The sequence below is a fragment of the Diadema setosum genome, chromosome 18 (genome assembly GCF_964275005.1).
Source record: "Diadema setosum chromosome 18, eeDiaSeto1, whole genome shotgun sequence".
Taxonomy (NCBI): domain Eukaryota; kingdom Metazoa; phylum Echinodermata; class Echinoidea; order Diadematoida; family Diadematidae; genus Diadema; species Diadema setosum.
The window spans coordinates 14,055,481-14,068,718 of record NC_092702.1 but is presented as its reverse complement, the minus strand read 5'-3'; the positions used below and the strand labels follow the sequence as shown (position 1 = coordinate 14,068,718).

The following is a 13,238-nucleotide window of genomic DNA, read 5'->3' as shown; positions in this document are numbered from 1 at the left end:
TATCATCACAGAAGATACCATTGTGTCTTGGCACTTCATCTCTGATTTATCACCATTTGAAATATGCTGAAAACCCTATATATGTCAATTTACGTCGATTTTTGGGTGTTTACGACCATTTTCGAATGCATAAAAAAGCTATTAAACATTCCGGTTACAAAAGTTTTTTGGTAACCCATGAAAATATAGGTAACTGTCTATCAATACACAAAAATTGGTGTCACTTCTCGATGGGACGAGTGGTGATTTGTGACCTTGAACTTGGCAACTTTTTGAAAAAAGCCAACTTTGAGGGCGCCCTTCAAGGAAACGGAGCATACTTTTTGTCCGATTTTTGGTAGGTGTATAGAGCAAGTGAGAGTCTCTATATATGCATAATATTGGGTTCTAAGCTAATTGAATTTTGAAGTTATCAGCTTCCAAACATGCACCAAAAAACATTAACGTTGACGCTTAACGCCATTTTCGGTGACCTCTTGCGCAATAACCGAATGTCAGATCCGTGCTGTAACATATTGTGCATGTTAGCATCATAAAGTTCTTCAAGTTTACAGAAAATGAGCAATGTATCTCATCTAACTTGGCTGCAGCAGTCAATCAAAAATAGCAAATTTTATTTAAACTCGGTTATTTGGCCACGCATTGGTTGCTATGGGAGGCCGTATCTTAGCAACCGTTTGACCTTGGGGCAAAATATTTTAGAATCTTCCGTCAGACACTTGGGGGCACATTTGGTGCAAGTTTAAAGAAAATTGAAGGGGGTCGGGTTAACACCACTGGTTGATTTGACGTGGATTGACCCATGAATACTCCGGTTGGTCAAATTATGAAATATGATTAAATATGATCATGATGGTAAATATTTGGGGAATATTGTTCCCTTGACAATGTGGATCAGTATTTGAGTAGTTTCAACTGATTTTACTTCAATAATTATGCAAAATACCCATTAACGTGGTTCTCCACACACTAAACGAATGCGGGACAAAGTGTCCCATATGTACATTGTAACTGTCTCATACGTAACATGTCATGTCTGTCGTTAATTAGTAATTAGTGCTTTTTGCCTCATGACTTGAAACTTGCCTCTGATAATCTTGAGTGTTATGACTTTCATCACAATGAGTTACAAGTTGTAGAATGAAGTACTTTCAGAGAGTTTTGAGGTTGAAAAAAATGTAAAAAAACAACAAAATTTTTCTGGTCCCATACGTAACGACACATATTTTCTCTTCTAGAATATAATTGACAAGGTCATTTTTCTCCATTTTTTACATGGTTATACTTCTCCTAGATATCAATCACCATGATAAAGTTCAATATGATCAAAGGCCATTAACACTATTTTTCAGGTCATAAAAGTCTTTGAATGTCCCATACGTAACGTGCGCGTTATCTTGGACTTGCCCTAGCATGTTTGAATTTTTATGTGTGTAGCCGGAGACCGGGCTGTCCATTCTCCAGCTAGAGAAGGCCTTGCGTCTCCAGGTGGATGCCCTCAGCACCAAGAAGGAGGAGCGGATGACGTCACTTGAGAGTCTGAAGAAGGTTGAGCAGCACCTATGTGACATCCTCTGCACCACGCCCTACTACATCCCCACGGGCACGGTACCCACTGAGGAACAGCTAGAGACTCTCAAGGAGCACATTGATACGCTATCCACAGAGAAGGTTTGCATCTTAATCCATTTGCTATTCTGACAACTAATTCCATCACTTGCAGATAGCCTGGTGGTTGGTCATGGGACATCTTAAAAGCAGTCAGTGTTTTGTTTTTTTGCTTGTTTGGTTTTTTTTTTTAGGTTCTTGTACAGTAAAAAGAGATGACATGGCAAGAAATAATTTCCCCTCCCGAAATTAGATACCGTTAAGCAAGAAATTTTTGTGGCATGAAATCTGCAAAAATTTGACCAGATAAACTTTTTGCAGCATGACATTTTCGCAAATTGCTACTGGCATTCAGTGCATGTAGTGTTGACAAGAACATTTGCATGATGACGCATGCATTTTTATTTTGTGAATCTTGGTTCTCGCAAAATTCACAAAATTAAAGTGCATGTGAACATTTGGGGTTTTACCATAGCACTATATGTCACTTGAAAAATATCTATTATATCAAAGTGGTATGCAATTCTATGTTCTGACAATAATGAGGTTTGACATTTGGTGAGTTTACCAAAAAAGTATCATCACAAAAACATGTTCAGTGTGAATTCAGCCATACTATGCCCATCTAGCTTACATCCTGTGCTAAGGTGCTAATCCTACAGTTCCAGCTTTTGCAAAGACTAGGGTATTTGATAGTAGTTGACTTGAGCAAAAGACTTCAAAGTAATTGGTAACATTTTGTTTTCTTTGTAGGACCAGAGGCACAAGACCTTCACTAGCACCAAGAAAGAGATCCTGGTCCTCATGGACCACCTGGAGCAGGGGCCCGAGACTTCCTTTGAGAGGGAGGTTATCTGTGAGGAGGAGGAGTCCTTCCTTCTGTCCAAGGAGAACATCCAGGCCCTCAAGGACCTTCAGCAAGAGGTGGGATTCTTTCCTCTTCTTTCTTTTTTTATCATAGTTGTATTTTCTTCAAGGCGCATAGTCCCGGTAGTGTAGAGGGCGCTGTTGATGATACTGTCGATCACCGTTAGCATTGATATGAAGACTGAAGTTTAGCTGTCATCAAAAGTAAAGTGCGAAGGTGTTGCTAAGTAACATTGCCTTCGTTGTCTTCTCTGCGCATTGCGCAGTCTGTAGTAATGCCAGGGTGCGTGCATGTGCTTCTTATTATGACTTCACAAAAGAAGTTTGCTAAAGCTGTCATTCCTCTCAGCCGAATCATGAGCCGAAATGTTATCGGACCACGGACTACAGTGGATCGGACTTCTTCAGACTCGGGGAAGTGGGTCACAGCGTAAGCGCTAAAGAGGAGTCGATAGCGTAGGTCTCTATAGGAAACTTGCGCAATGCACCCGCGTACGCATTTGACTAAACCACCGGAACCGTGTGCCTTTAAAATAATTACCGAGCAACTTTCGAGAAGTTTGTAGATATCTGCTTGAAATGTGTGATCATAGAGTAGAACTATACACATAAAAAAATAGTTATCACTTCCATGACGCTAACCTATGGGCCAACAGCTCTTGAAGACTTGTAATGATGGTAAAATTCATTCACAGTTTTGAATTAGATGACTTATCCTTAACCCTAACCAGGCCGGGCTATTTAGGTAGACGATAAAGCCGGGGGGGGGGCTCCCAGGCCCCCCCTCCAGATCTCGGCCATCGATCACGCGCGAAAATTGGCACACACATTGCCTATGACGTAATCTACAGTACCATGAAGTTAATTTTTTTTTAAATTATCATGTATGCTAAGTTATGCTAATTTATGCATAACGATGCATGAAATCAGACAATTTGGTATAAATCACTAAATAAAGCTCAAAACAGGCACATTTTTGTGTAAATGTTCTTTTTAGTGTCCTTAGCAAACGTAAGAGAAAAATTTGTGCTATCAGAAAAAAAAAAAATTTTTAAGTATTTTATTGTTTTTTGAATTTCTTATGTATTCCTTTGTTTTTCTGACTTTTTTTGTTTTTTCGCTGAAATTTGTCCGAGACGTTTCTCCAAACAAGAAAATATGTTATTAATTGATTTTAATCAATGAAACCCCAGAATAATCATGCTTTTATGAAATTTGCCTGTAAGCACAGTATACAAATGACGCACAGGTCTGATGCGTCAGTCGGAATTGTGTGCATAAGGTAACTATGGAATGCTTAACCCACGAGGCGAAGCCGAGTGGGTTTAGGCTAAATTCCATAGTTACCGCATGCACACTATATTCCGACTGACGCACGAAAAGACATGTGCGTCATTTGATTTATAGAATGGGTAATTTTCTTGTCAAAAACCCAGTTTTCTATCGTGTTACCCGATGACAAAATTACTGGATGCATTTCCTTTTGGCTTTCCGTAAAGGGCATGCATACCCGTACTTACGGTTTTTACTGGATGCATGGCCAGCCATGCATAAGTTTTTACTGGATGCATGGCCAAGCCGAGTGCGCGAACGCTTGCTTTAGTGCGCGAACCTTTGTTACAAGTACGCGTACTCTTGCTAAGTGCGCGATAACATGTTTACCACTGTGACTCAGCGTGCGGCCAGTAAAAATGAATACATAGCTCTCGACCAATCAGATCGCAGGATTCTCGCTACCCATTCTATAATTTGCATTGAAATTGTACACGAATTCACGTTTTTGAGCAATATTTGGTCCGACATGCGCGTACATATTTATGCCCAACTTCGGAACCGCGCGCCCGGGCATCGCGAATTTGGTGTCAAAAGATGCGGGAGACTCGAAAGAAAAAAGTCATGAAACATTGCGGCGATAGCTTTTCGCGATAGCGATACATCGCACGGAACGGCGAGGGCCCCCCCCCCCCAGGCCTAGTTAGGGTTAACAAACAAATAAGCAAAAAAGAATAGGAAACAAATTGCATATCAGAGCCACCCCCATGAAACACTCATGCCTTATAAGTACAGCTGAGAGACTATAGTGCCTTTACCCCAGGAGAGACTAAATTTGAGCAATGTCCTGTTGGTACATTGATGGTACTACAGTGCATGTATATTAGTTCATGCCATGATTTTGCTGTAAATGAGATGCGATCAAATAAAATGTCACAGGCAAGACTGTTCTATGTTATTCTCCATGTTATCCCGTTAAAGTTAAAACTACCCGACTCTCCTCAGGTAGATGTCTGTGGGAATGAGTGTCAGCAAAATCAGCTCGTCCACAACAGGTTAAAGTTCAACTCTTGTACACACTTGTTAATTATGAATGAAAAATGTTTTGAATCCCCCTCTCCAGCTGGAATTCAAGGACACAGAGAATAAGCACATAGCGGAGGACTTGAGGGACAAAGTGACAGCATTGTGGAACCGACTCTCCATCCCGCAGGAGGAGAGAGATGTGTCAGCCGGCAAGCTCGAGGGACACAAACCGAGCACACTCACAACCGTAAGCATAGAATCCACTAGATAAGACAGAGATAGTTCAGTGTGTGAGATAATAGGAAAAACCATTAACAATTTAGCTCATTAGAAAACGGGGAAAGCACCAACACTGTCCACTCAGCCCACATCATTATTTCTTCAGAGGAAGAACTTCTTGCATTTCCCATGGCTGTAGAATTTACAGCATGAAAATGTGGTCCTAGTATTCCTTTTCAATTAACATAGCAACCAAGAAATGCTGTTAGGAATGTGGTAATGTGCAATGGTCCCTCATTCCGTTGTTACGTAAGGATACTGTATGTTCTTATAATGATATTCTCATCTTATCTGTTTGTGTATTTTCAGTCCTTTTATTTTCTGTCTTTACTGAGAAAGAAAGAGATGGAGCGAGAGGGAGAGAGAAAGAAACAGACACTGAGACAGACAGAAAGGGGGAAAGGATTAATGTTTGTTGCCCTCATTCTAGAAGAAAATTTGAACTTTCCAACAAAGTACTTGAATGATGGAAGATGTCGTTTGTCAGAGAAGAAATGATCCAAGATAGCAACGTTTATTCGTCAGCACACAAAGACAAGTTGCAGCTCAATGTCGCATGCAGTAGAATAGACTTCCCCATCTGGGATGGATGCCCTCTTCAGACTTTCACATTTACAAAGCAAATTAAACTGTACCCTCGATATATACATGATGTACATGGAAACCTCTTTTTAAGAAGCTTGCATACAACGAAGTACCACTTTTAATGAGGTGAATTCGGCGGTCCCAAATTTCTGTTACAGTATTTAGCTGGTCACTGTTTTGGTATGTTTTCAGCAAGGTCTTTTCTTTCAGCAAGTCAATTGTGGTGACCTCCTTGTAACGGGGTTTCCTTGTATTTGTCTTATGTCCGCTTTTCTAGTTTATAAGGAGCTTACTTACAGCGAGGTACCACATTTAATGAGGTGAATTCAGAGGTCCCAATTTTCTGTTAGTGTATTTTAGTTGGTTACTTTTTAGTAAGTTTTCAACAAGGTCTTGTCGTTCAACAAGGCATTCCTGGGGAGGCATTTCATGAAGCGTTTTGTCAGATATTTTTTCTGACAAACCGTTAAAAGTTACTGAGATCCTTGCATCTGATTGGTTGAGAGCAAGTTTGTCCAACCAATTTGTGCGACAAAACGCTTCATGAAATGCCCCCCCCCCCCCCCCCCCCGATGACCTCCTTGTAATGGGGTTTCCCTGTATTTGTCTCATGTCGGCTTCCCTAGTTGCGCGAGGAGGTAGCCAAGTTGGAGGACCTGAAGAAGAAGAATCTGAAGAAAGTTGTGGACGCGATCCGTGAGGAGCTGGAGTCATGGTGGAACAAGTGCTTCTACAGCCGGCAGCAGCGGAACCAGTTTGAGGCCTTCTACGATGGTGGGTTGGACTGCCTGCTTATGATGACACTTCTGATCCAGTTTGCCCGATTGATCTTGATTTGTAGCTACCTCTGCGGCATCAATACAGTAATATTGTAATGCCCGTATTGTATGTCACCTTTAGATTGGTGGTACTGGTTTCCTAGATGAAAAGGAGAGGTTGTGGAACAGTATACCTGAAAAAAACAATGATAACATTGAGAACTATATAAGCAAAGTAGCTCATTTCCATCCCCACATGCGTGCTGAAAATTGCCCAATTTTCCAATAAAGAAGCCTTTTGTTTACGTCATCAGCTTCCAGCTGCGCGGTGCCCCACCCGAGCAGAGCACATGATTTAGAGCGTATAGATTATAAATGCAAACCTCAAATACACGCAGCTTGAACTCCAAAATTCATTGACCCTATCTGCCAACAGATCAAAAATCCTTTAAAAATGCGTAAAAATTCATGGATCACTAACAAAAAGTAAACATCTGTTCGTTGTGCCATTATCAACATTTCCTGCAAGTTTCATCCAAATCCGTCCACAACTTTTACACAGACACACAAACAAACGCTGATGAAAACATAACCTTCTCCTTCCTTGAGGGAGGTAAGAATTGTACAGCTACAAGCAATATTTCAATTCGTATCACTGCTGTTTGGCTCTGTGATATTTGCTGGGAGGGAGAGGGTGGGCATTTTCATATTTCTACCTTGCCAAGAAGAATTGTTATATATAAGATTACCTCACAACAGCAGAATATGGATGCAGGCAACAATTCAGCTTCAGAGCTTTGATTACAAATTGAAAGTATCTGTTCTCAGAGTATGTTGACCGAAACTAGTGATTACTGTTTTATTTTATTTTTCTTTTAACTTTTGGGCATGTACAGGATGTTCTAGTCTTGGGTCTTGAAGGTATATTTTTCGGAGGTTATGAGAATGTAGACCGATAACCTCTCTCGAAGCATTTAAAGGACAAGTTCACCTTCATAAACATAAGGATTGAGAGAATGCAGCAGTATTAGTAGAACACATCAGTGAAAGTTTGAGGAAAATTGGACGATCGATGCAAAAGTTATGAATTTTTAAAATTTTTGTGTTGGAACCACTGGATGAGGAGACTACTAAGGCTCGTGATGTCATATGTGTACAAGAGTATAAAGAAAATGTAAAGAAAATTCAACATATTTTCACTTTTTTTCGCATAATAAAAGAGCACTTGACTTGCCTCTTTCTAAAGGCAATGGGAATAATGTTACCCATAACATATGTCAGTAACGAGTCAAGGGAATGTGTACTTTTTTCAAAAGATGAAATTTTGTGAAATTCTCTTTATATTTTCCTTATATTGTTGTACGCATGTGACATCATACACTGCAGTAGTCTACTCATCCAGCAGTGACTGCACAAAAACTTCAAAAATTCATAACTTTTGAACGTATTGTCCGATTTTCCTCAAACTTTCAATGATGTGTTCTACTAATATTGCTACATTCTCTCAATCCTTATGTTAATGAAGGTGAACTTATCCTTTAAAACCTTTTGGATGGAACATTCTGTGTGTTACCTACCATGCCATCCATCATCCATGTTATGTTTTCTATTTAAAAAAACACACAAAAAAAAATTAAAGCAAAACAAAATGACTCAATGCACTGGACAGTAAGTCCGGAGAAGAACCATGATCAAGATTTTAATATTTCTACTTCTTTGTCAAACTCAGATGTGATCACAGAGGAACTGCTGACCCTCCACGATGAGGCCCTGGTGCAGGTCAAGAACTACTACGAGAGTAACCAGGAACTCCTTGAGGCTGTCAGGAGGAGAGAGGACATGTGGAAGAAGATGCTGGAGTTTGAGGTAGCTGGGGAAGTCTTCTTTTTCTTTTCTTTTCTTTTTTAAATACAAATACAGTCAACCTTGCGTAGTTGATCTCGCATAAGTCGAATAATCGCCTAAGTTGAAGGTCTTTTCAAGTCGTCTTCTCTTCATATTCTATGGATTTTAATCCCTCATAAGTCAAATTTTCTCCAAGTCGAAGCTATCTCTTCAGTCCAAATAGACTCAGCTTACTCAACGTTAACTTTATTAGCACTGACTCAATCCATTTTTTTTTTTTTTTTTTTGAAGGGGGATATGCATAGTAACCAAAATGAACAGCCAGACAAGACTAAGCCATTTTCACATGGCGGTTTCACAGCAATATTCTAGCAAAGGAGAACCACAATAATAATAATATGTACTTTGCATACAGCAGCACACACACACACACACACATACAAAATATTCACCAGTCACAACTTCTCGTTTTTCTTTGTAGAAAAAAGCCAATGATCCCAACCGCTTCAACAACCGGGGAGGCAACCTGCTGGAAGAAGAGAGGATAAGGAGAAAGCTCAACAAGGACCTACCCAAGGTAACCCCCGGAACCGAATTTCCTGAAATACAGTGATTCTCTACTACTTCATGGGCGGGGCTCACAATATGCAAAATCACACTGACAAAGTAGAGCTGCAGACTAAGAGGTGGCTCCACTCTATCTTTACAGACATATTTGAGCATCGCTCTTTGCATCATTAAATCATTTCATGAAGTCATCATAAAGGCTAGCTTCTACAAATAAGATGGGAAAGTCATATGTCTGGGGATATTTCTCCTGAATGAAATTGTTTGAAAATTAAAAAAAAAAAAGATGTTGGCCCCTTATCAAATATTTATTGATAGTGAATGACATGCAGGCCTTGAAATAGGATTTTGGAGGGACAAGGCCATTTAGAAAAGGGCACTTTTTCCAAGAGGCCAGCCATTAAAGGGCACTTAGGTCAGTCAGAGGGGCACCAAGGCCACATTGGAAAGGGCATGTTGGGTGTTTATACATGATGTGAATGCCCCATAGAGCTGTATGCTATCGACTGTGCTGCTACACTCCAGCAGCGCACGCATGCATAAGATCTCTCCGCAGCAGACGACGTTAGGCAGTAGGCCATACGCAATACGATGTAGGTTCTGTAATACAGTACGTTCTCAACGCATATGCCACGCTCGCTTTGGAGCACTTCTGGCGCCATTTTGCTTTGAGCATGCGGGTGCGGCATGAATGCAGAGCGAGAGAGATGGCAATGCTTGCAGCCGTCCGACAGGCCTGGCATTTTTTAGCATGGCTTGCGACCACTTGCTCCGGCCCGCCGCTGCCTAGCTAGTAACTCTATGGCCGCTGCGCTGCGGAGGCAGTCGGGACGGTAAAAGCCGGTCGGGCATACATGTACGTACACGTCGTCTCGTATCTCGGAAAGATACTTTGAGTTTGAATCAGATATATTTGGACGCGAGTGAACTGAAGGTATGATATTTGAGATCAGGAAAGTTCAAGCTTATTAAAGTGTAGACTTTGAGAAACGGCATATTATACGTCATGAATAATAACTTTCATTCTAAAAGGGCACCATGGCCACAAGAAAAAGGGCACATTTTTTTTTGGCCGTAACTTTGATCAAGGAAAAAAAGGCATTGCGGCCAACGAGAGGGGCACCGACGGCCATGGCCGTCGGTGGCCGTCGGTTAATTCGAGGCCTGGGGGGCATTTCATGAAGGAACTTGTCGGATAAAAAATGCGACAAGTCAATTATATCCGACAAGTTTTGAGAAATTCTTTAGTCTGATTGGCTGATTTCTCTGAACTTGTCGGATATGATTGACTTGTCGGACATTTTATCCGACAAGTTCCTTCATGAAATGCCCCCCTGGACATGCACTAGAATTATCAAGTCTTGACGACAGTGCACTCCTGTTGTGGCGAATATGGTTATCATGAAATTTTTGTTACAACGAAATAAAAATTCAGGCGGCAAAATTATTGCCTCTATGTTTTTTATTGTTTATTTGTTTGGTTATGAAACAAATTTTTGCTATAACAATAGAAAACAACCAGACCCAAGGACTTTGTTGTAATGGAGTCCACTGTATAGACACGTTGTTTCAAATCCAAATGGTCAGTTAAACAGAGGCTAATGTAGCTGTATCAGTAGTAGCTCATGATAATATACTGGTACCTGGGTAATAGAAGCCAGCAACGAGAGCCATGAGCATTGCCATTATTTCTGTAGGTATTGATCGCATTTGTGGCAAGTTGCAGTTGTTGTAACTGCTCATGTGAAACAAGGCATGGTGTCTTGAGTGTTTGCGCCAACCTCTGGAACAATGTTTCTCATGTCATTTTCATGTGGCAAAACTTGTATCTGTGCATGTTGCCTGTCCAAATGCAATTTTATGATCTTTGTTTCAAAGAGCATTTTCTCCTTTTCATCTGTAGTGTGTAGTGTGATTGACAGAAATGAAGAAATGTGTTGAATTACATTTTTCTACCCTTTCAACCATGTTGTGTGCCCGTAATCAACATGTTCCTTTAATGTTGTTTGAGGCTCTGTTCTTACATTTGGTGGATTGTAGATCGTTTAAAATGGTCTGTGGCTCTTCTTTCTGGGCATAAAGCTTGATAATAACAGCATTTAATCAGTTTTGTTCAGAGTTCATCGTGGAGAAAATGCTCTTACTCTAGCTCGGAAATATTGTGCATGGTGTCCCACAAATCCCATCTAGTAGCATTGTTTTTATCCTATTTTTTATCTAGATTGAGGCTGATCTTGGAGAGCGCATTGCCGAATTTGAGAAGGAGACTGGAAGAGACTTTCTGGTAGACGGTTGTCGCTTCATGGACTACGTCGCTGCCCAGTGGGCTGCCCATGAGAACCACAAGAAACTGATTAAAGAGGAAAGGGTATGTCAAATCTTCCTCTCCTATGGGACATTTGTTTCCCATTTGTTCTAACCAGAGCAAACAAGTGAAAACAAATATGAGTTCATTTATGAGCATATATAGTTTTGTTTTGTTTCTTGATTGGCAGAAATTGAGAAATGTGTTGAAGAGAGCAGCATCCTCAAACCTTCATCAATTTTCACTTCCTCATCTCGCACAATTTGCACCTTTACTAGAAAGACATCTGCTTGATTTTCCAGCATTTCAACAGGATGTCTGTAGTTTTGTTTATGCTGATGTAAAAATGTAAATCTACTGATCTTTCCTATAGGATGTATTCATGCTAACACACAACTTCTGATTTTCTGGTGAGGAGTTGTAAGCACACTTTGTGATGTGTTGAAGGGAAATTCCGGACTAGTGAAATAAGAAAGTAAGAGTGAAGTTTTATAAGCACAACATTGCAAATTTCATCAGAATCGGAAAGAAGTTAGGACATCATCAACTCACTCATGTGCATATTCATATTTACCGTTCGAGACCCGCTTTGTGAAATTCTCCTGTAATGCTGTTCATAGGGATGTGAGATGTGAATTTACATGATACCCTCCCCCCCCCCCCCCCCCACCATGTGGTGTGTTCCCACAGCTGCGGGCCCGTCAAAAGCAGACGGAGGAAGAGATGCTGCATGGCAGCAAGCCCAACACGCCTGTCAAGAGGCGTTTCCTTGGTGGAGCCTCCTCCAAGACACCAAACAAGAGACCCAGAGGGGTGAGTAAGGATGCCTCGCGCTAGAAGGAGAGACAATGAAGTGATCGAATGTGTCCGAGTGGTAGCCTATAGCAGCAACTTTGCAACAGCCAATCAGCTTTATCCATTTTTTAAGGAGTTGACACATCAGTTGTAGTAACTGATACTAGTTCCCAAATATCTTATTAGCACATGTTTCCTTTGTCTGCTTCTGCTTGGAAGACCCCCTGACACTGCATGCAATTTTCTATTCCATTTTAAAAAGTATTTCGGTTGTTTTGATTTTCAAGAAGAAATCTATTTATACCATGTAATTTGGGAACTCTGATGTTTAGGACAATTCTTCAAGTGGTTTAATTCGTGAGAGAGGATTATAGAACAGTATTAGTACAAAGTATGAGATCTCTTTTCAAGAACGTAACATAATTATACATTGCAATAATTTGCCCAGTTTCAAAATTTACAACTATCATGTGACTCACAAAATTCAATGCAAAATGTTGGCATGTATATTGTATACCCTCTCTTGAAATTCACAGTGAATTGAAAGGGAAGGTTGCAATCATTTTTCAACCGTTCTCATTCTGCCACAGATGAACAGGACAGGTGTCCCAGCCTCACCACGTCCTGGCCTTACTCACAGTAGCATCATGCCGTCCCCAAGGATGGCCAGCTCCAAGCCACCCAAGGGCATCTCCACTGCCAGGGTAAGACAGAGACCAAACACAAGGATGCTTGTCCCTATGCACCCCCCCCCCCATGTTCACCGCTGTTCTCCGTCTGTACTCATGTTTCCTTGCATGTCCTGGCATCAGTAATTTCAGGATTTGCACAACCGTCATGATCTGTAACTCAATTTTGACGCTGAAAACATTCTGTACACTGTATGCATCAAGCTGAAAAAAGGCGTTGGCACCCCAATCCCGCAACTGCATTCCCGGTAATGATGGCTTGTGGTGAGAAATTGAAAGCTTCAAGATTGTGGCCAAATTATGTGGCCAGTATAGCTTGCAGTGTTGTTGATGTAAAATTAAAGCACACTGCATCATTACACATCTTCGGACTTCTGTATGGTTGACTTTGTTGGTTTGAAGGGGGAAAATTGATGAATGGTGGTTTCAAAACTTTTTGCTCACCCAATTCAGGCCAGCATTTTTCTAATTATTCCAAAACACCTGCCAGACTTTGTTTTTCACTTCCCCGGGCCTTTAGGCAAGCGTTTATGTAGCACTTTCCATAAGGAAGCACCATGGTCAATAAATTTTGTGTTGCAGATCATGTCAGGTGTACAAATAGAAAGCTCCTCAGTATCACATGCATGAAATCACTATTCA

At 40.8% G+C, this 13,238-nt stretch overlaps 1 protein-coding gene across 2 annotated transcripts in view; it reads left to right on the top strand.

Annotated features, from left to right (window-relative positions):
* Positions 1–13,238, top strand: part of LOC140241693 (protein regulator of cytokinesis 1-like) — a 35,345-nt gene that overhangs the window by 9,170 nt on the left and 12,937 nt on the right. For both annotated transcript variants that reach the window (XM_072321437.1, XM_072321436.1), the window contains exons 3-11: positions 1,438–1,671; positions 2,362–2,532; positions 4,871–5,020; positions 6,264–6,411; positions 8,125–8,261; positions 8,722–8,817; positions 11,029–11,175; positions 11,803–11,925; positions 12,498–12,611. In XM_072321437.1, coding sequence (XP_072177538.1) covers positions 1,438–1,671; positions 2,362–2,532; positions 4,871–5,020; positions 6,264–6,411; positions 8,125–8,261; positions 8,722–8,817; positions 11,029–11,175; positions 11,803–11,925; positions 12,498–12,611 — 1,320 coding nt within the window. The remainder of the gene's footprint in view (positions 1–1,437; positions 1,672–2,361; positions 2,533–4,870; positions 5,021–6,263; positions 6,412–8,124; positions 8,262–8,721; positions 8,818–11,028; positions 11,176–11,802; positions 11,926–12,497; positions 12,612–13,238) is intronic.